The sequence below is a fragment of the Triturus cristatus genome, chromosome 10 (genome assembly GCF_964204655.1).
Source record: "Triturus cristatus chromosome 10, aTriCri1.1, whole genome shotgun sequence".
NCBI classification, from domain to species: domain Eukaryota; kingdom Metazoa; phylum Chordata; class Amphibia; order Caudata; family Salamandridae; genus Triturus; species Triturus cristatus.
Genome location: NC_140593.1, coordinates 1,021,658,499 through 1,021,681,481, shown reverse-complemented (window position 1 = coordinate 1,021,681,481; position 22,983 = coordinate 1,021,658,499). Strand labels below are relative to the sequence as shown.

The 22,983-nt window shown below is 44.0% G+C and overlaps 1 protein-coding gene across 2 annotated transcripts in view; it reads right to left on the bottom strand.

The window, feature by feature from the left end:
* The window catches only part of RAC1 (Rac family small GTPase 1), a 54,004-nt gene that overhangs the window by 7,064 nt on the left and 23,957 nt on the right, over positions 1 to 22,983 (bottom strand). The window contains exons 2-6 of one of the 2 annotated variants that reach the window (XM_085629025.1): positions 13,045 to 13,116; positions 9,795 to 9,912; positions 8,629 to 8,664; positions 8,178 to 8,240; positions 2,445 to 2,604 (exon numbers count right to left, since the gene is read on the bottom strand). In XM_085629025.1, the coding sequence (XP_085485151.1) occupies positions 2,445 to 2,604; positions 8,178 to 8,240; positions 8,629 to 8,664; positions 9,795 to 9,912; positions 13,045 to 13,116 (449 nt within the window). The remainder of the gene's footprint in view (positions 1 to 2,444; positions 2,605 to 8,177; positions 8,241 to 8,628; positions 8,665 to 9,794; positions 9,913 to 13,044; positions 13,117 to 22,983) is intronic. The other variant, XM_085629026.1, reaches the window with a different exon arrangement.

Sequence of the window (22,983 nt, the reverse complement as noted above, 5' to 3'; positions counted from 1 at the left end):
CACCCTTAACGGCAAGAGGGTATAGTGGAGGGCAGACACATTCCGCTGTTTAGATATATGAATATATCGTCAGCCAAAAGATCTTTGATGGAAACCTGGGCAGAGCACGAACAGCTATCAGATCTCAGATGCAGTTCTGGAGCACACTTCCACTTACGGTATTAGGCAGGGTGGCGCTCACAATAATGGTAATCCTCCCGAGACTGTGGTACTATTTCACAAACCTACCTCTGTATATCCCCACTTCTTTTTTTTACCATTCTGGAGAGGTCGGTCAGAGATTTTATATTGGGTAGTGCCAGGCATAGAGTGACATTAAAAAAAAAAAAGTTGTATTTGTCTACGAACCAGGGAGGTCTAGCGGGCCCATGCTTTGAGCACTACTACCTGGCTGCCCAGTTGCAATGGACTGCGAGATAGCTGGCCGATCGGCAGCGGGAAGACACAGCAACTGCGCAGCCACCATACTCAATGTCACAGATCACGAAGCGCTTCTATCCTGGTGCGAGGCCGCCGGAACCTCCATTACTTTGGGTGGCATATAAATGCTTTAGCAGAAGCCTCTATATAACCGGACATATCACACCCTATGTGCCTGTGATACCCTTAGAGGGGTCCATCAGAGGCCTGACAATACTCTCAGCTGCCAAACTGTGGGATTGGCAGGGGTTCATTCACTCGGAGATTTGTACCGCGATGGGGCGCTCATACCAAATAAGTCATTGGTAGAAGGTGAGGGGCTTCCGTTGGGTCAATTCCTGCTACACTGCTCGTTAGTAACCACACACAGCCAAATGGGGCGACCTTACCACAGGTGCACCTCACTATGCAATACTTACACATCATGGGAGAGGGTAGACACCTCACGCAGTGGTTCGCGGCCTCTAACAGCCAGCACGCAGGAGTTGGCCTGGACTCGCTCCGACACAGCTGGGAACAAAACCTAGGACACCAATTCTCAGATGCAGAATGGGCTCAAGTACTAGAGAGTCCAGTGCTTATCCCCAAAAACATGTGGTTCCAGAAAATGCAGTTCTACATACTCGAGAGCATACCCCACACCCGCCAAAATCAATTGGTACTTTAACTGAGCAAACGTTGCATGCCTGAGATGTGGCGATCTAAATGCCGGCCTAATACACATGTTCCGGAGCTGCACTCTTATTCACACATACTGGCGAGGTGTGGCAATTATGCTACACATCTGTACAGAGCGTGAGATACCTTTTGAATGGCCCACATACCTCCTGCACAAATTCCGTAGAACCCCCAACACTAAGGTGACCTCTAGATTCCTGGATCAAGGTATCGTTGCAGACAAGAGGCTGATTATTAAGATGTGGAAATCACCGGACCCACCATATTTGCAAGCACGGCGCCACTCAGTGCTACCATTGGCCAAGGCGCAAAGCTTTGCTATTAGGCGAGAGGAGACAATCGGCTTACAGCAAGTCCCCATTGCCACAAGCTGGGATGCAATCTTGGTGGAGCTACAACATAACGTGTGACACAGGTGAAGACTTCACTGGGGAATAATACTGTAGACAGAAAATGCATGCGTACACCACAGTTCCAGACCGACCACAACAACCCGACAGTAATTATGTAAGTGGTGCAAATGCACATATAACCACACGTTGCTATAGGGAAAGAGCACATGGCAGCGGGCATACATGAAACAAATAAGATTCAGAAGGGGAGGTGGGTTTGGTGCTCCGGGTTAGTTTGGTTTACAGTTTACCTTCTTTGTTTTCCCTTTCCATTTTTTTACTTCGCAGTTACAGACAAACTAATAAGCCACTCTCCTCAATGCGTTACTGGACATTAAATACTAGAAGCAATGTATGATTAATGTGGCATGGTCAACAATCTGACTTAACTCATAAGAGATCGCGTGGAGATATATATATATATATATATGTGTGTGTGTGTGTGTGTGTGTGTGTACATCACACTTGAATAAACGGTTCTGTGAACCTTAAGACATGCAAGTTGTAACAAATGTCTCCCCAATATATGGTGATGTAAAAACGACAAACTTGATAAAAATTAAGAAAGTTTAATAAAAATATATATTTTTAAAAATCAAGAGCCTATCAATAGAACAGCATGGATACAAGTTGTCACTATCCAAACAGCCCTGTGGAACTAAAAATAAATACAAGAAGAAAAAAACCCTTTGAAGCTACAGGACCGTATCTTACCAGCAAAATATAAGGTGGCTTGAATTTAATACATTTTAAAAATAACGGCTGAGACTAGAGTGGACTTCTTAACTGGCGGAAGATAAATGGAATCAAAAGTCACTTTGTTAGCAGAGGTGATGTCCCATAATCAACAACATGCTTTCAGAGGTGGTCACTTTGAGAAACAGTGCATCCGAAGCAAATGGTTACACATGCTCTGAAATGGCGTTAGCAAGAAATTAAAGTAAAAAGTCATACCTATTTCTTTGGCCATGGCTAGGCCCTGCGGGTAGGTAATTGGAGTTAACTTCTTTTCTTTGAGTTTTTCAATAGTGTCCTTGTCGTCTCTCAGATCAAGCTTGGTACCAACCAAAATGATGGGAGTGTTGGGACAATGATGTCTCACTTCAGGATACCACTGTAGAGAGGGGGAAATACACTATTACGTGTGTGGATTGTTTAACCGTGCTCATGAAAGCTGCACCCAGTTAGAGACACCCATAACTATCCACCCAGCACCAGAGGAAAAATGCCCACTGAATACCCTTCTGTATTAATTCTCAGACCCTAATAATCTTCAGACAAATTACAGAGCCTCAGCTCACAAACAAATACCTTCCTACCCCAAAACCACTATGTAGTTGCTGTACTCTATCTTCCCCCAGCTTCTGACTTCTAGCCACTAGTTGATGAATGGAATTCAGCAGCAGCAAACCCTACCACTTAGGTAACATTCCTGTACTACTAACAAAATCCTTGTACCTGGTCCATTTCTAATTGAAGACCTCTTAAACACAAGTGACTAAGTGGCAAGATCTGTAAACTTACTCCTAACCAGTAAGACCAGGTGCCATTAGAAGCCAGGGCATAAGTGCAATTAAGCTGAAACTGTTCACTGAAAACATGCAGCAAATTCTTTCCATGAAATATCTGCTGTAATACATGACCCATCCAATCACCAACCTCAACCAGCCAGTAGCTGATGTCATCCTCTTTGATTTCGAAGCAGCACTTGACATGCAAGACCACAATCTGTTATGAGGTCTCACAGAAACTGAACTAGACCCATAACCCTTTGCTTGTGCTAATCAGATGCACTCCCCTGAATTGTTAAGTAATATACCACCCCCTCGGTTGTGATCCAACACACTGCCTCCAAATCAAGGGTGCCCCCCCCCGAAAATCAAGCCACTAATCACCGCAATCCAAAACATGGACATAATACCTACAACCAAAGTCATTTTACCACCGCATCAGCCATATTCTGTCACCCATAAAATAAACATAAGAATTAAAATTAGATTATAAAACGAATCACTCCGAAGTCCAGTTGACTTACCAGGAAAAAATAGCTTGACAATTGACAGTCAGATATTTGTTCAAAATGCCCACCCAACCATTGTACACTGACTCAAACAGACATGTAAGCCCTGAAACTAGTCCAATATGCAACAGCTCGACTAGTTCCTTGCCTTCCACCGGGTAAATCAACCCTATCCTACTAGCGATTAAACTGCTTTATCCAATTCAAACTTGTACACAGCGCAACACACACTTGAAAGCTTACACACTCCTCCAGGTCGATTCGTCATGGGATCAAAAACTCAATTATGGACAATTCTAAAAGGAGATGACTGCTTTTTACGGAGGACAACCATGCAGGAGTAGCCGCTCCATAGGCTCATTCAGTAGCAAAAGCAGCATCTCCCTGCCGACAGGTTTACACTTCTGCACAACTACCAGAGTTGTCAGCTTGCTCAGCAAGCACTGAACTAGCCCAACTCATCCTCACCCAAAAACAAAAAAACATCTTAACCTAGGAGAAAACAGAGTATGCCTCCCAACATTTGTATGGCCTTAAGTCTCCATAATAGACAAGAATCACTCTACACACCATATGGCGGGACCTTAGAATAGTCAATGTGAAGCACATGAACAATGTTCATTCATGAACCTGAAGGAGAGACTATTACGTTGAAACCCCCCCCCCCCCCCCCCCCCCCTTCCTGACAATCTGATCCACAGCAATACATTTGAAAATATGGTGCTACAATGTCAGAAATAATCAATCAGGGAATTGTAAAAGCGTGCTACTCACCTGTGAGGGTCTCAAGGCACGGGGGAGGGGAGGTAAGCAGCTCCGTTCAGTCGAAGAGCCGGGTCTTGAGGGTCTTCCTGAAGATGTTTAGAGGAGGGTGGGGTGCAGTTGATCGGGAGCTCGTTCTAGGTCTTAGCCGCGATGTAGGAGACTGCTCTTTCACCAGTTCTGGCTCTGCAGATGCATGGGATTTCGGTGAGGGAGAGGTCTGCAGATCAGAGATGAGGTTTCCCTTGGGGACTTGGAGGGTGGTTCTCTCGTCGAGGTATTGGGGCCCGGTGTTATGGAGGCATTTTGTAGGACGTGGGTGAGTATCTTGAAGGTTACTCTCTTTTCGACGGGGTGCCAGTGGAGGTCTTGCAGGTGTTGGGTGATGTGCTCATGTTGAGGGATGCAGAGGACGAGTCTGGCTGCGGTGTTCTGTATGGTTTGAAGTCTGCAGAACAGAGACTTGTTGATTCCGGTGTAGAGGGCGTTTCTGTAGTCTAGTCTGCTGATTATGAGTGCGTGAGTGACGGTCCTTCTTGACTTAGGGTGGGGGAGGGGATTCATTTGAAGGTCTTATGAAGGATGCAAAGGGTGTTGAAGCAGGTGGAGGCGACGACATTGACCTATCAGGTCACGGAGAGGGAGTCGAGTACGGTGCCGAGGTTCAGGACGTGGTCTTTTGGGGCGGGGTGGGAGGGTTCAGAGGGTGGTGAGCCATCAGATGTTGTCCTATGCGGTGGGAGAGGGTCTGAGGAGGAGGACCGCTGTCTTCTCCGAGTTGAGCTTCAGGCAGCTGCTGCTCATCCAGGATGCAACATCCTTCATTCATTCCTGGTAGTTCAGTCTGGTGGTGACGGGGTCTTTGGTGAGGAAGAGAATGAGCTGGATGTCGTCAGCGTAGGACACTATGTTGAGTCTGTGCTGTCTGAGGATGGTGGCCAGGGGGGCCGTGTTGATGTTGGAGCATTGGGCTGAGTGATGATCCTTGAGGTACTCCGCAGTTGATCTCTATGGGTTCGGAAAGGAAGGGTGGCAGTCAGATTCTTTGGGTCCTGTTGGTGAGGAAGGAGTGGAGCCATTCGAGGGCGGTTCCCAGTATGCCGGCGTTGGAATCTGGTGGCGAGTGTGCGGTGGAAGACTGGCTCGAAGGCCGTAGAGGGCTGCGGTGTGGCCTTCGTCGAGGAGGGTGCGGATGTCATCGGTGGCGGTGAGTAGGGCAGTCACGGTGCTGTGGAATCACAGATTGGGACGGGTAGAGTTCTCTTCAATAAATGTCATTAGTTCGGCATCGACAGTCCTCAGTGAACTTGACCGCAAAGGGGAGGAGGGAGATGAGCTGCCAACTCTTGAGGTTCGAACGGTCTGCCGAGGGCTTCTTGAGCACGGGCTGGACTTCAGCACGTTTCCAGTCGTACGAGAAGGTGCCGGATTCGAAGGTGAGGTTGATAGTGCGTCCTAGTTCTGGTGCGATGGCGGTAGCGGCCCTGTGGAAGATGTGGAGGACAAGGGTCTGTGGGTGCTCCCTAGTGGATGCTTTTCAAGGTTGATTCGGTGACTTTGGTCGTGGCTGGGGTCCAGGCAGAGATGGTAGGTTGGCTGGTGTTGCTGGAGGAGGGAGTTGTGTCGGAGTCTGTTCGTTGAAGTTGTCGTAGAGGGACTTTATTTTCAGGTGGAAGTAGGAGCTGAGCTTGTTGCAGAGGTCCCGAGAAGGGCTGATGTTGTAGCCTTGCTGGGGGGTTTTGTGAACTCTTGGATGATGCTGAAGAGTTAGAGTTGCTGGCGTTGATCTTGTTCTTGTATATGGTGCTGTCTTTGACGTTTTGCTGTTTCGACAATTTCTCATGCATCTGCGGGTGGGTCTGGATTCTTGGAGAACGCCGTGAACCAGGTGGCCTTTCCGGGGAATTGTCTGTCGGGGTTGTGAGTTAGTCTGCGCAGTTGAAGATCCATCTGTGAAGTTCTTTGGCAGCGAGATTGTTAGTCGACCGGGAAAGAGGGGGGGGGGGGGGGGGGGGGAATGGGGGTTTTCAGATTTCGTTATTAAATTTGTTTTTGGAACAAGTCTCCTGTTTTTTTCTTCTTCCCACCAGCCGATGTACCATTGACCAAAACTACTTTCACTAACTGGGTCAGCAACAGAAGCAGTGATGTGATATGGCTGGAGCCTATTTCGGCATAAGAGGAAGGATACTAAGCAGGGAAATTTGGAGTCATTAAATTAATCTAGCTTTTGGGTGGGGTTATATATATATATATATATATATATATATATATATATATATATATATATATTACACACACACACACATTTATTTCTTATGCTGAACATGGTTTAGACACAACAAGTTTTCCACTTGCAGTCAATAACCAACATCTGTTATTAATACACAAAACGGATGGAGACTTCACCTTTTTCTGTAGCAGTGTTTCTATAAAAAAAATTGAAGGTTACTTCACATATTCGAGTCAATTGTCACTAAAAAGAGAACTGAGCGTATGCTCCATTTTGCAAGTTAATAATAAAAAGGTGCAGGGCGCTAGCTAAGCTAGAATCAGTTGACAATAAGAATAGGGTGAACTCGTTACATGCAGATCAACCATGAAGGGAAAAAGGAGTCATTTTGGTGCAGGTAAATAAGAGCAAGTCATGGTTAAGCTCATGAGTGATATAAACGTTCCCAACCATTACAGTGAACAACGTCGCACCTGCCCTGTTTAAACCCCATCCCCCCCCCCCCCCATCCTGACAGAGCTAGTGCAATCTGCGGTGGATTACCACAGGTATGTTACGTTTCCACGCAGTGTTACCAGGTAAAGCAGAATGTAATGCACATCAATTTGAGTAGTAGCACAATAAATACTTGAGCAAGTATAAAGTTAAAAAAAAACTTTAACTACCAAAAAGTAAGCTCAAAATGTGAGCAACACAAACTTGAGATTTCCTCTTGGTAAACATGTACATTTTTTTTTTTTTTTTACACACTCGTTTACGAATGTCTTAAGAACCTGTCTTGAGTAGAAGCAGTCCATCAGCACCTCCGGGTTCCCCATTCAGCCCTGCCAGTAAAGCCAACTTCCCAGAATCAGATAAAGAGCAACGAAACACGCCCAGTGATCCTCCGCACTGCGTGACGTTTGTGTTTGTGTAACTGTGTACCCAAGGAGCGGCCTGAATGATAAGATATTAATAAGTATACTTCACTTGGCCTGGGAAGTCCCCACGTACATTATAATAAATCTACTAGCAAAACTGACCATATTACCCGCAGAAGTTCAGACCTCTGCAAGTGATCAGTGGTCAGATTACCTTTGTAAATGCCTTGACCAACTGACCTATTGTATGGTCTGCCAGCACACAACCGGACTCTTATGCTTTATTTAAAATTATTGCAAATACACTTTTCGTACTGAAACGTTTCACTTTGAAAGTCCTGTTTCTTCCCGGAAGAGGTCCAACTAAAGCTCTTTCCCCATCTTCTTTCTCGCCTGCTTCCATCGCTAATCCTCCATTATGTACAAGTACTTATGCAAACAATTTATTTTGCAACTTATTTATGCTGATTGCTGCAAGGTGTTTTTCAAATGTTTATTAAACCGATTTTCCCTGTTCTAATACAATCCTAATAAATATATGGGATATATGCTTTAGCTATGCAATTTCGAAAATAAAAATCCGTGAACTCAGGGAAACGGTATAAAAGCACATGACCAAATATACAGTGGGGCAAAAAAAAAAAGGTTCCCCCAAAAATATTTTTAAGCAAGTAACGTATCAAAGTAAAAAAATTAAGCCATCTACAGATTCCCGAATTATGTTGTAAATCTTTGCATCCTTTTACTACATTGAAACATTGATTCCAAGAACCACCACATGGGTGGGGAAGTTTGCGAAATGAAATACTTACCTTCGCTCGAACGTTTTCAAACGACGCAGGACTCACAAGCGAGAAGCAAATTAAGAACACATCCTATTAAAAAAAATAAAAATAAAAATAGACTTAATATGGATGCCATAGCAATATTTCCATGCCCTAAGCCACAATTTAAAAGAATCAGAATCACCAGGTCAATTAAAGAAATCGAGCAACGAGGCAAGAAAAGAATGATTTAACAGAATTAGGTGCAAATTTTGCAGCGCTCATTTTACCCCGCGTGTCTCCACTTAAATAAAATGGAGGTTTTAAACAGCCAGCTGTTGAGAGCATTTATTTTGCATGCAAGGCAATAAAGCACCTCCATTTCCAATTACTTTCCGCACCCTAGACACACAAAGCAACCACAAGAAATGGAGGATCCAAATTCGAGCAGTTTACACCTCGCAAGCAACAGGGTATGAACTTGGATCAACTCACTCACCGAGATGGATGCACCTGAGGAGCTCTGATTTATGTCCTAACAAAAAATATTTTTTTAATCAAATGGAATCTGAAGATTTAAGTTGCTCATTTCCACCCATATCGTGGTAGATTTTATGATTAATCACTTCACACTGAATTGCCCAGTATGTATCTTTAATAAGGGCATATTCTTTTAAGCGCACAACATTTAATCCCTTGAAAAATCAGGGCAAAGCCCACATTTCAACTTGGTCTGAAACAAATTTACAGTGAAGCCAATTTTAAAACGTTCAGAACCAGATTTAGAAGACATTGTGCTTAGAGGAAACACCAGGATCAAGAGGACCATGAGTGGTTTCTGCTAGTGCACCAGTCTTGTGACCACCCAGAAGCATCTCCAGTGAAGCAGGTTAAGTGGCAACAACTTCAGGTGTTATACTGAGAAGGGCAAAATCTGTTTCAGAGTTTGAGTGTAATGCACTTTATGCAAATAAAGTCACCATTAGAACTACTCGTGAGGAACACTGTTCGACTTGTATTCATGAAAATGAATGTCACCCCATCAGCATTTTGTTTTCACTTCGTGCTTTAAGTGAGGCAAAGCATGATCGCAAAAGAAGATGCTTGCATTTCCACCATTCTAATTGTCACTATGCAAACCCAAATTATAAAATCAATATGTGACTACATTCAGCAGTTCTGCTCTTCTGTTATTGCCATTCGAAGGATAGAAGAAACCCCAAATGTAGCCATATGAAAGAAATTCATCCCCGGAAAAACTAGGTGCATTTTTAAAGGTCCCATCACAACTAAAGCAGCAAGCGGACAACGTGACATCACAACAGATCGCGCCACCCTGCGCTGCATCAGTTTTTAGGGATGCAGCTAGTGACCTATGTACCTCGTGCATGCTCACGTCATAATAAACTGAAAATAACGGCTCTAGACATTCAAATTGTGAGGATTTTTTAAAGCGCTTTTCAAAGAAATATAGTTTTTAAAGCCAAACTTCTACGTGTCGTGGTGAGCCTATAAAAATGCAAATAGTTCCCAGGCGGATGCTCGAAGGGAAGGACAAATGTGCAGTGGTGACCAAAGGCGGAAAGCCAAAATATCCAAGCCCCAGCACAACGCAACCATCATTATCTAGCTGCACAAGGCTAGTAGGGTCACAGTAATATTTACCGTTTGCGGATATGATAAAGGACGCAGCCTGTCATAGTCTTCCTGTCCGGCTGTATCCCACAACCCCAAGTTGACAGGTTTTCCATCAACCATTACATTGGCAGAATAGTTGTCGAACCTGTAGAATAGGAAAAAGGGTGAGGTTTAAACAAAAGAGAACTGTGACATGAGGCGCATGTAAACTGTTCACAAGTGTTTGTGTAAAGCCTACAGTTAGCTAATTACCACAAACACCTTGGGGTAAACCAAGCTAATCACCACAACAAACAAATTGGGGTAACTAAACAATCAAGTAAAGTTAAGAAACAGGATGTACACTAAAAGAAAATGAGCATTGGTAAAACTAATAGATGTAGCATTGAGCAACCTGGTGCGATGGTTATGTTTTCATTTTCCATTTCATAAGGCACAAAAAAAGTAAAAAACAAGCCACTACCTAAATGTGGCGGTCATACGCTAGCAATAAAAATGTTTTAAGTACAAAAAAAACCCCTATATATTATTTTAATCGAAAAGAACAGATTCTTCCTGCAGGGTGGTGTACTTTCAGAAGGTATAAAAACTGTCTCCAACTTTAATGAATATAATAGGAAAGAATTCCTACTGAGCAAAGAAAACGCACAACTGGCCTTGAATTACTGTAACTTGAAGCCACAGAGGTAAATACAAATAAAGAATTAGAATGAAAAAAGGCACTGGCAAATTTAAGTATTGGCCTGTCACACTAAGAGCACTTCTTTGATGGTGGGCTTGCAAACATGTGAGCGGGGAAAATGGCATCGCTGAAGGTGCAAGAGAGTCACTGTGGTAGGTGGAGGCAAAATGTGAATGACAGGTGAACAGACTAATGGATGAAGAGGGCTGACCCAAAGTACCTCTATGTATATTATGTACATATTTTTTCATTGTGGTTTTTTTTTGGGTTACATGAGCCTAGCAACAAGCTAAAGCAGTCTCTATGCCAGACCGCTGTTAGGCAGGCAGAGACACACACACACAATGCACAGTGCGTCGGCAGGAGACATTCTTAGAATGTTAGTCATTATTTCACAATTACAGGATGTGGAGGCGCAAAAGCAAATCCAGGTCTTTGGACACTCTGGCTACTTCTTAACCCTTACAACACTGATGCGTCAGAGAGCATGACTAAAGCCGATAAGTAAATGCTAAGTTTTAAAGATTAGTCACGCATGACAATCCTTCAGTCTAGCTGGATCCCACAGAGGTACACTAGATTAATATTTCTGGGGTTTCATTTTAAGAGTTACACAAATAAAACACCAGGGCAACGAAAAGAATCTGTACACATAACACGGTTATAAAACTCACTTTCCTCCCTCTTCGAAGCAATGTGTGAGAACAGTTGTGTGTGTGTGTGTCTAGATTAATTTACCTCAGACTACAAGTAAAGCGCATAATGCAACATTTAGGAATCCATTCGGGCTGCACGTTTCCTTTAGTCCTATAAGACACCTTTAAAAGTGAAGCCCTTCCTCGCCAAGCTCCTCCAAAGGGACCCCATTAGAGAACAACAACTTGGGCTACCATTCTCGTCGTTTTTTCATAACTGGACGGCTCTAGAAGTTGGCTGCAGGTAACCAGCTCTACACAGTAGTGCTGGATCCGGCCTGCTCAGCCGAGGCGAGGCTTACAGTGAAGTGCTCTGGCCAGGTGGCGTCAGCATGTAGCCGCTGTGCTGAGGGCACCCGATATGAATACAACTCTGTGCGAGTGCCTCACCTTAATACTGCCAACATCTGCACAAGGAGCCCTTCCATTACCTGCTTAATAAGAAGAGCTACTTCGGTCAGCAGGATAGATAAAAACGCCCGTTAGTAAAAGCATTGTTTAGCACCACAGGTTCACTTTCAACTCGGGCAGCATCTAATATATATTTTTTTAACTTTCAAACCATGAGGCATAACGTGCCAAAAAACATTGACAAAGCCAATAGAGGTCACATAGGTAATACCTATCAGCTTTGGCAATGGTTACGTGCCCCACCGGACCTTGGGTGGGAGGCGGTATGAGGGCTGAGGGGGTGCAGAGGCACCAGGCGGCCATCTGTGTAAGTTGAGCATTGTTTTCCTTTTCACTAATCACTATTTAACCACTATACCCATGCTCTCATGTTGTAAGTTGCCTGGCGTATTTCCTATAACCTACAAGCTAGTCGGAAATGCCAGCTAAGAAAGTTAACACAAATATATCAGAAATACCGTAGTCTCGAAAATCATACCTCCAAGACCTACTTTCTAGAACACTCTGCTGGAGCAGAAGTGAGGTTGAGGGAAGTGCCTTTCCTTTATGCTGCCATGGGGCAGTCACAGCATATACGCATCCAAGCAGGCACACTTAAATATACCTTAGCTTAAAGGGTCCCGCTTGTGATACTCACATCACTCATGTGGTCTACAACCATGTTAGAGTGAGTAAACAAGCATTGACAAAGTCAATATGCCTCGGCTTAAAGACCTATTGCCTTTAAGGCCAACAACTCATGCGTACCTGCCAAACGGCTACGTCATCACGCATTTAAAAAAAAAAAAATAACGAGCCAAGATGGATTGGTAGATTGAATGTATTTCTGATTTAAAGGTGTGAAACCTAAATACTCCCAAATCCACCTGGAGCGACTGGCAAAATGAAAACAGCTGGTGCGGATGAATGAAAAAAAGTTAGTGATGAGGAAGCCAGCCAATGCAAAGTTATGGTTAGGGTTCCAAGCCCAATTTATTTAAAACAGAATCGCAAATAAAAGGGCTTGGGCTGCCTCAGGCGAGACCTAAAAATAGCACCAATCAAAACCATCCTAAAAAACAGAAAGATCTCCTGGCATTTATGAGTACACAACATATCACACAAATTGCACACCCAAATCGCACAAGTTTTCACTCATTATGAACCATGAAGGCATAAATAAGAAAAGCAGAAAGAGCATAAACAGTTAATTTGGATTGCAAGAGTTTAATATTTGAACAAATTGGTGCTTTCGCTGTTTTCACTGCTTCCATCATGTAGGGGCCAACCTGCTCCTAAGAGAAACAATTATCGAACTAATCGGTTTGGAAAGCGTGTGAAAATACCGGGAAGTAATATAGTCCAGACAGGTAGACATTCAATACCCCAGTAACATTTTCTTTTTGAGGTATTCATTCAAACGTACTCCAGAAGGGCCACATGAAATTGCCTTATTTATATCAAACAGCTTTGATATTTGCTAGTATGTGGCAAAAATACAAATACTTACACAGTGGGGATGTATTCTCCAGGAAATGCATTGGTCGTGTAACTGATGAGCAAGCATGTTTTACCCACAGCCCTGCAAACACAAAAAAAAAAAAAGTCAATGCAACATCAATGTAATGACCTGGCTGTAAAACATCTAAAATTCATCTCCAGTGTCAAGCAAGACTTGGGTGCGATTCCATTTCAGCTAGACCGCGTCCAACTACACGTTGCAGCTTTGAATATATATGTTATGTTAAAAGTGATTTGTAAAGCGCACGTTCACCAGACGGTTTCTTGGCGCTAAGCGGGTTCTGTTGCAGGTACAGTAACAGTAGAATTGTAGGCCTGGACGAATAACCATGTTTTAAGGGATTTCCTGAATTGAGTGTAGGAGGTATGCCTGGAGATAAACTATTTTTCATTTAACTTGGATCTAGCTTTTTGCATTCTTTTATCTAGAACAAAGATGGTTGCAAAAAATGTCATTTTATAATCAGAGCTCCTGTTTTTAGAGTAAGTAGATTGCAGTCAGGACCACAAATCAGATGGCGGTGGCGCCGTGCTCATGACGGAACCACTCCGTCATGAGTCACGGTTGAGCTGTGCTCATGACGGAGTGGTTCCGTCAAGACTCCGCCCGCGGCGCTAATCGCCCGCACAGGCGGGGAATTAGCGCTGCGTGGGCGGAGCAGCCGCCAACGGCCGCAGCATGACGGAACCACTCCGTCATGAGCACACGGCACCCGTGGCTCATGACGGAGTGGTTCCGTCATGAGCAGGGTAGGGGTTAAACAGTAACAGTAGCACAAACAACCTTTGATGACTCACGGAGGAAACCGGATTGGAATACACAAATAACATTGGTGATCAAGACCTCCCACCGAAACTCAGTGGGATTTGTGAAAACTGTGGCAATGCAGATTATACCATGGTGGAATGGGGTGGAACACTTCGCCAAAGTAACATGTGTCCTGTTATCCAAGGCAGCAGTAGTAAAAGAAAGACTATTCATTTAAATGGTATATGCTTAGGAATTTCAGGAAGTCTTGTAGCACATTCACTGGCCTGCTACGTGTCAGTTATTGTAACTAGGATCCTCTCAAGGTTTTGTGTCCTTAAAATGGGGATACAGTTGCAAATGGGCGCCCGCGTAGTAGTGTCAGATTCATGCAGTCATGGTTCTGGTCAGACATCTTACTTTGTTCAGCAGATGGAACACTCGAAGTTCTTCAGAGGGTACCAATGTGCAGGCACCGTCTGCGTCAGCAGTAGTCTCTTGTGGTTTCCCTGCATTTCACATGGAAATTGGCAGGTGCTGTTCTAAAAAGTACAGCAACTCTTATGCCGGTTTAGGACCATCCCCATGGCAGCCTAACAAGCTATACTGAAGCAACATTAGGATTTGATAATCAACCTCTTTCGGCAGAGAAAAGCCCAGTAAGTGGCCAGCAAAACACTACACTGGCCACCTCAGCGGGGGGGGGGGGGGGGGCCCTGGCAGTCCTGTATATTCTCTCATTATCAGAGAGAATTAGAGGAGATATTTGATGGGGTGGGGGAAATTTAAGAGCTTGAAGCATTGGTGCTACATCGATCTAATGGCTGCCATGCAGCAGTTGTAAGGGTACCATGGCTATTAAGCCATAAGAGAAGTTGGGGTTGTAGTCTTCCCCCAGTTACTAGGTTTACTCTCTCGATATGGAATAGGACGTGCACACATAAGGGGTGGACACTATCTCCCTTCCCTTTCACTCCCATCTGTTTTAACACAGACTTTATACTTGGAATGGGGAAGCACCTATTCCAAAAATGGAGGCCTCATAGGTATATCATGGTCGGTCCAGCAAACCCGTAGGGGTAGTTAAGCTGTTAGAGGACAGCAAAAGGCAATACCCTTTACCAGACGGAATCCATGCGCTCCACCGGGTACTGCACCCATCAATGACCAACAGGAGCATCTTACCCTCTTCTGGAAAATGGGTGACACGATTGCCACCTCATATCTCCAATACACTAACCTTTTAGGTCTCGACTCCGCAGACAAAACACCATCGCAGAAATGATGTGAGACGGGCAAAGAAACCATACTCAAAACAGTGAGTGGCTTTACGACAAAGCACGAAGAGCTTCGAAGTTTGTGATGGATTGGAAAATGTATTAAGATCCCTTTATCCAGGTACCACACTCCAGAGAAGATTGTCCAATAGGACTAGACAAAATTATACAAGTGTTGGAAGAGGTGCACGGTCAGGGGAATTTTTTTGCAACTCCTCTGGCATTGCCATAAACTGCATAGATAGTGGGAGGGTGTGCTTTATGATTTGGACTGAGCTAGGATAACTAGAGACCCTGCTGTGATTTTGATTCCACTGGGCATCTACGGTGGGTGGTCTGCCCTATAAGACCCTATCAGACAAACAACTTTTCACCACTCTCATAACGGTCATCCAGGTCGTCATACACTATGGAGGAAGACAAAAGCACAGGCAATGGAGGACTGGCTCTTTAGGATGTGGAATACACTAGCAATGGAGAAAATCTCCCTCTCTGTAGGACAGAAACATAAACCTTATGTTGTAGATAAACCCTGAGGCTACCAAGCACTGGGTGCAGTATATAAAGGATCTCCAAACAGTAGTGCTAAGAGCCTTCTAGTAAGGGAAGATTTGTACCAAGTGATAAGGCAGGTCGTTACGAAGTGCTTTTTTTGTGTTGAGAATGTGTACCTCTTACTAGAGAGGTTTTATATGGGCCCACAAGCTGTTCACTGCAGCAGAACGCGATTTGAAACTGGTTGGGGAATTCCTCACAACACCAAATCGATGACTAACAATTGTGTATAGTTTAACTTTTCCCCCTCATTGTTCATACCCTTGTCATTTACCTTGAAGAATCAATAGAAATCGTTGGCCTAATTCACAAAGGTATTTTTGACAATAAGTCTATATGTACAAATGCATTGATTCACTATCCATAAAACGATTGCTGGAATGTCCAAATGATTTTACGAAATACCAAAAAACTTGCATTGGTAAATCCCACGCAAGGGGTGGGAAGCAGTTATTTCAAGTTTTCGTTAGCCCCGTAGAATTGCCTGGGAATATGTGACAATGTACAACAAGCATTGGCATAGCCAATAGGTCTCGCCTTTGGGTCCTTATAAGTGTTTAGCCATGCAACAGTTGATGTTGTTGCACCAAGAATATTGTGCTGGATAACTAAAACACTTATAAGATCCCAAAGGCGAGACCTATTGGCTATGCCAATGCTGGTTTTTGTCAGGCATGGGGAGATTAAGTGATTTGCCTACAATCACAGGATGTTGAGCGGTGTTGCTGCAGAAACCCCATTTCTAACATTGCTTTTTTTGTCTTTTTTTTAACAAATCCCTAGGTGACCTGCAAGAATAACATTCTTGTATCTTTTCACCAAGAGGACTACTTGCAGAGAAACTCATTATTAAAGGAAGGTTGCTGCAGTGGTTTACGAGACAGCGTACTTTCAGAGGAGTTATTAAACAGTCCATTGCGGACTGTCTCGAAATGCCACCGCGCGCAGAATCCAGAGGCCATGGGAGAAACATGGCAGCCAGGTGAGTTAGTGTGGGGGGCTGGGAAATTTACATGTGTGTGCTCTGCGCTCAGTGAACTGGAAAACCATTTCCATTGCGAAGCCGAGAATTGAACAAGAGCGGAGCCAGCTGCATAGTAGCGTGCCAGCGAGGGCACATTTGTCTTTTAAAAGCCTCTCGGAGTGCTCGGACGCCTCTTCTGTAGCATGCCTGGATGGTTTTTAAATAAAAATGTGAAATGCAACAGGTTTTTATTTTTTAGCAGATTAACTGGGATACCTTTGTCCCTCTAAGTACCTTGGAAGTGTTATATCAGTGTCTTCCCAAACCTCAGATAAATGTTGCTGCTTCAGTCCAGGGGCAAAGCCTGTGAGATTCAGGGGGTGTGAATCTCCAATTTACCAACTAAAACAAGCATTCGCCGAGGGAAGCTTGTGGTAATGCAAAAAAACAAAACAAAAAAAACACGCTAATGATGCGCGCGCGCAGCAGCACGAAAAAGTGAAAGTGACCGCTGGAAGGGAGGCAGATGGCGGCTGCGCGCATGCACGCTCGTCTGAACGCAAGCGCTAGGCCACCAAAAGCCTTTGGCAGCACTTTGAAAACCCAGATACTAAATGTCTCGCAAAGCAGCGCATGCGCTGGCTCAGCGAGACCTAAAAATCACAAATAAGGATGATCAGAGGGAAATATCAAATGGACACCATGCAAGTGGTTTTCAGCGCTATAGGTATAAAGCAGACAAAGGAACTCATTAAGAAGAGCGTTTAGAGCAGAGGTCTTTCACCTTAAGGGGGAGGGGGGGGGGGGCATCGCTGTGTTTCCATTTGGGGGGGGGCGCAAATTATTGTGCAATTACATGTAAATAATGAAGATAGCCTTGAAGAGTGAAAGGTGCTTTCTAGGCTGTCTTCATTTACATACAGCAGTTATTGCAAAGACTGGGTCAAAGGCATGGCTAAAATGAAGAAAAAAATTCAGTTGGGTAATGCGATCACTGCAGGTGTCTGTGTGTGACTAAAGAGTCACAGAATTGAATCCGGAATGGTGCACGGAAGAATAGTGACTTGATTATAGTGCTACGAGGTCCTAGTCTGCGATAAAGTACTGTAAATATACTTATTTTAAAATTGCATTACACTGTATAAAATGGGCTGCTGCAAAGTACTGTTTATGATAAAAACAAGTGCTTCAAAAATACACATTTTAATAATAAGCATTCATACTATATCGAATATAAATATTTTTACGAGTCTATTGAACGGGTACACACCTTTCAATCGACACCTATATTACTTCTCGAAAAGCATAAATATTTGTTACTTTGAACCTGAGTGGCGCAATTAATTAAAACCTACACTGGTTCCAAAGCCGCCTTTAATTTGGCGAGTAACCATTGCACACATTTATTTTTCAGGTCGCTGGTGCCTTGGTGAGAAGGCGTGTTTCTTTTTTACTGCTCAACTATCTGTTTCACTGCACAGCCTCTGCGTGGGCACTGGACCCCAGTTATGTCGGTCTTACTATGAAAGAGCATGGAGTGCATTTTCCTTGCTAGCATTAGGGCCCAGGTCACCATTGTAACGCACAGAATAGAGCCCAAGAAAAAGGGGAGGAGGGGGGTTAAATGTGCTTTGTTTTTTTATTCATTTTACACAAAGCAACAGAAAGCCTGCTTTGGACATCTGGCCTTGGAGTGATGGCCCTGTTGAGTGGGCAGAGCAGACAGCCTGCATCGCAGAGCTGTAGCTATCATTGGTGCTGCATTTGAGGCCCAGGGCATACTTGCTGTGCCAGTACTTCCTTGAGCCTTGGAGCAATGGCCCATGGGAGAGGGAGAAAGAAAACAAGCATTGGCATAGCCAATAGGTCTCGCCTTTGGGACCTTATTGTAAGGTCCCAAAAGCGAGACCTATTGGCTATGCCAATGCTCGTTTTAACTGCTGCAATCTATTGAAGCCTCACGGAGAACATCAAAGCGGCCGCGAAAGTGATCGTGATCAAACATCAAAGCGGCCGCGAAAGTAATCGCGGTAAAGCGCAACGTGCGCGCACAGTAGCTCTAGGCTGGCCTGGTAGCACTTTTTGGAGCCCTCACAAAATGTCTCGCCAGACCAGCGCATGCGCTGGGTCAGGCGAGACCTAAAAATCAAGTAGAGGAGACACCCAGATTTGAGCATCAGGGAGATAAGAGGGATGGTGAGAAATGATAGGAGTGGTGTGAGATGTTGTTAACGGTCTGATGCGACAGCAAGGCAGTAGCTGTCATTAGTGAAACAGGAACAGTGACACTTTTGCCCAGGGGCCCACTGCATCACAATTATGAATGTTTTACACACAAAAAAAAGTGCATGGGGCCTTGGCACAAAATTAAGATATATAAAAAAAAGGGGGGGGGGGCTGGGGGGAGCATGGAGTAGCTCATTTTCTTTCAGAAAAACGACCTGCCTTGTTTCGAGATTGAAGTGACGGTCGGACATGGTGAGGAAGCAGAGAGGAAGAAGATGATCGCCTACCTCAAGGCTGCAGCCATCATTGGTGCAGCAAGCGGAGTGAATTGGGGCCCACAGCACCCCAATCATGGGGAGTAGCATTTATGATGCTGTTGCTTTTTTTTTATTTTTATAAATCCCACGTTTAGTGAGGATTACGAGCTACAGAAAAGTACCCCTGAAATGATCTCAGGATCTCGGCCTACTGCAATCATCCCTCACCCTCTCCAAATCCTTGCCATATAGTGTTGGAAGGGTGCTCAACTTCAAAAACAAAATTTTGGGTGGGGAGCCCAGAGCAAAAACGTTTGAAGACTTCTGGTTTAGAGATACATAAACCGCTTCCAAGCGCCTCCATTTCATGTGCGACACCTCTAGACATCCAATCTTTGAAAGCAACAGTACTCTGCCGGAGATAATGTATAAGCATATATTTATACAGACAAAAGCAAAATAAAGTTCTAGTAGGCAAATGTGGTTATCTAAAATTAATGGGTCTAAATGAGTCATACAGTGATATAGTCTATAAAATGAAGTACTTTTTATTTGCATTGGTTTACACAGCATAAAGTAATCTTGACAGAAACGTTATTTTCTCCAAGATCTTAGACCGTCTCCTGAACCATTAGAATTAGAATAACAATAACACGTACAAGATGGACTCAACTTCTGACACCTACGCTGCTCTAATTCTGAACCACTTAGGCAGGTTGCCCCTTCTCTCACACATCAGAATATCACTTCACGCTCTGGCAGTGTCTAAGGGCATCTGGTCCATGCAGAAAAAGATAAATCAGTTTATGTAAGATAATTAAATGATCATAAATTAGACATTTGTTTTTAAATATATTTTTCATTGGGTTTCATGAACTCAAACGGCAACTTCATAACCCACCAAGTCTTCAGTATTTTATTTTTAAAAAAATAAAGAAGCTATTTTGACAGCACTCAGCCGTTCCAAAATAGGTTTGTGGACGGAGTTTACGAAGGTTTCTAGCACAACAAAGAAATCTGAAGCCTTTATTCTCATACCCAAATAATGTTACTATCCACAGGGTTGAATTACCAGATTTTAGATCCAATACCTGCCTTACACCCTTCACATCCAGGGTTTTACTGAAATGGCGCGCTAAACTCCAATTCCCAATACTCGAGAATGTGGCAACCTATATTTAACTGCACACTGTCAACAGATTCGGAAAACAAAGATTCTTTACCCAAAGCTGCTCACAACAAGCCTTCAGGCGTGGATTTTGACACAAGAAGAGTTAACACTGCAGAATTCTCAGAACATTTTTGTATCGAAATTTTAAGGAATGTTACTCCCACTCGCTAGGTTTCTGTTTGAATGTTTCATCACGTTGAGGAATTTCGAGCTGGTCTGGAAAACAAGGTTTTAAAAACAAGTTCCGTAGGACAGCGTGTTTAGACACTGCTGCAGCCCAGGCAACGCTGAACGGTATTCACTAGTGGTATCTGTGCAATGATTGAATATCACAGACAGCTATATTTAGATTAGGACCTAAAGAGATATAGAAAATGCCAACCCCCACATTAAACTTCCCTTCTGTTTGCACACCACAGCATTTTATTTAACTGACATGTACGCCCGTACAAAGCTAGTAGTGAACCTGGTTGCTTATTTGTAACCATGTGTATTGCAAGGAACACCTAAACTATATCTTAACTCTGGAGACGAAAATGAGTGCTGGATATGCACATTTACTGGCATTAAGGAAGACAAAATATATTCGGAAAGCTTGCGACTAAGGTATTTTGCCAAAACGTGAGGGGTGGTAATGTCTTGTGTTTCGCGCAACGGTAAAACATTGGATGAGCTAAGGAAAGAGCTGCAAAGCAAGAGAAGCCCACAGGGAGACGGACCATCGTAACCCTACTGGCAAAATGAACTAATGCATCCACTGCAGATACCTGTGCTGGACCTCGTTCGTGGTCACCGGTTCCAATCCTGGAGGGTCTACATAGTTTTTCGTTCTTCCAAGCTCGATAAAATGTGTCACATTAACTTAGGAAAGGACATCTGTTAGCATCAAGATGCCTTAAAGGCGGAGAATGCGATTTAGGAAAGCCCATAATGTTAGCCCATCTTTCAGGACGAGGGGAGGAAAGGATCTCCCTTGGGAGGCATGCCTAGGTTTGCATTTAGTTTGGAATTATCAGAACAGGAGCTGGTACACTACTATCTCTTATACATATGCTAGTGAAGTAAGAACCGGTGTATAGCGGAGAGCCTTTGCTTTGTTGGCAGGCCTAGATAACCGTCCATAGTGCATGTCACCAACGAGTTACAATCAAAAACTAGCCAGATGGCGCACAGCCAATTTTATTTGCAGCTCTCTCTGAACAAGCATTGGCATAGCCAATAGGTCTCGCTTTTGGGACCTTATAAGTATTTAGTTATGCAGCACAATATCCTTGGTGCAACAACAAACTGTTGCATGGCTAAATACTTATAAATTCCCAAAAGCGAGACCTATTGGATATGCCAATGCTGGTTCTTCTTGCCTACAGCTTTCTGCCACAACTCTTGAAAGGTCTACCTTTTTACCTTTTAGGGCATTAGTCATGAGACTCAGCGGTCCCAAGAGCCCCACGGATGCTCATTCACCATTAGAGCATGTATTTCCTCCCAGTGTTTTTATGATCTCAAATTGTGGCTTAGACACTTCAGGTATGCAGGTACAGCAGAAGTTCTGGAGGGAGGTTAGCATTCATATAACAACTTCATTCGGTCTAGTATATTAAATCACAATTTTGCCTTGTCTGAACAGTATCTGCATATATGCAATGAGTCCAGTTTGAGGGTCAGATGGTCGATATATGCAATCAATATGACTGAAAGTAGTTGGTGTTTTTTTTTTTTTTTGGTTTTTTTTTTAGGTATTTCACCCCAATAGGATTTTGGAGTAGAAACGCACTAAAATGTTTGACTAAAATATTCTGTTGCGCTGTTAACCGGGATCAGTCAGAGTCCCGGTTATTGATGCATTTATCTAGGAGTGTTTTAATTTGCTGTAGGTAACCTTTCAGTTACCTCAAAGTGCAGAGCGATAGAAACTCCGCCCAGTTTGAAGGTGGGGCGCTGTAGGGTAAAAACACGTCCAATCAGACAGGGTGGAGTAGGTATCTGGTGTTCTATGGTGGTGGCCTCCTAGAGTCCAGAGAGGTGCATTAAAAGGCGAGACTGTATAGTTCTTTTTCCAGGAACTTACTGAAGCGCAGGTACACCAAACTCTGTAAAAGCAGGGGATGCGGAGATGCATCAGTGGTGGTATGTGAGCTCCTCGTTAGAGCAGGTGGGTGCAGGTTCACGATGCTTGTGTGTATGATCCCACCACAGCAGCTGCTGTTGCATGCAGGTATGACCACTTTGCAGGGTGCATCTTGTCTCCAATGAACAGGCACAATTTTGAGGATGTTGTGAAAATCAAGTTACTAGAGAGTCAAAGGAAAGGACTGGAAGCAACAGGATTCAGAACATGAACCTGGTGGGTGGGATGCAAAAATCATGACCTCCACGGCAAGAAGCCTGTCGCAGGAAGCTCTTCCGGGCTGTGCTGCAGGACAAGGCCAGCACTGCGAGGGGGTCACATGAACAGGAGCCCGGCCTCCTTATCACGACCAGTAGACGTGGGGAGGGAAAACACCGCCAGCCCTCGCTGGGCTCACAGACTCAGATGGGGCCGCTCAAACCCTCCGCACTGTATAAAAGCGAGCACTTGTATCCTCAGAAATATAATGTATGTTAGACTGCACAATTAAGAATAGCCAGGGCATGAAAAGGCGTCATGCACACAATGATAAAGCGGTTGGCATATGTTCCCAGCCCTGGGGCAATGCAATTGTTTTTTAAAGTATCAAGAAAATAATAACA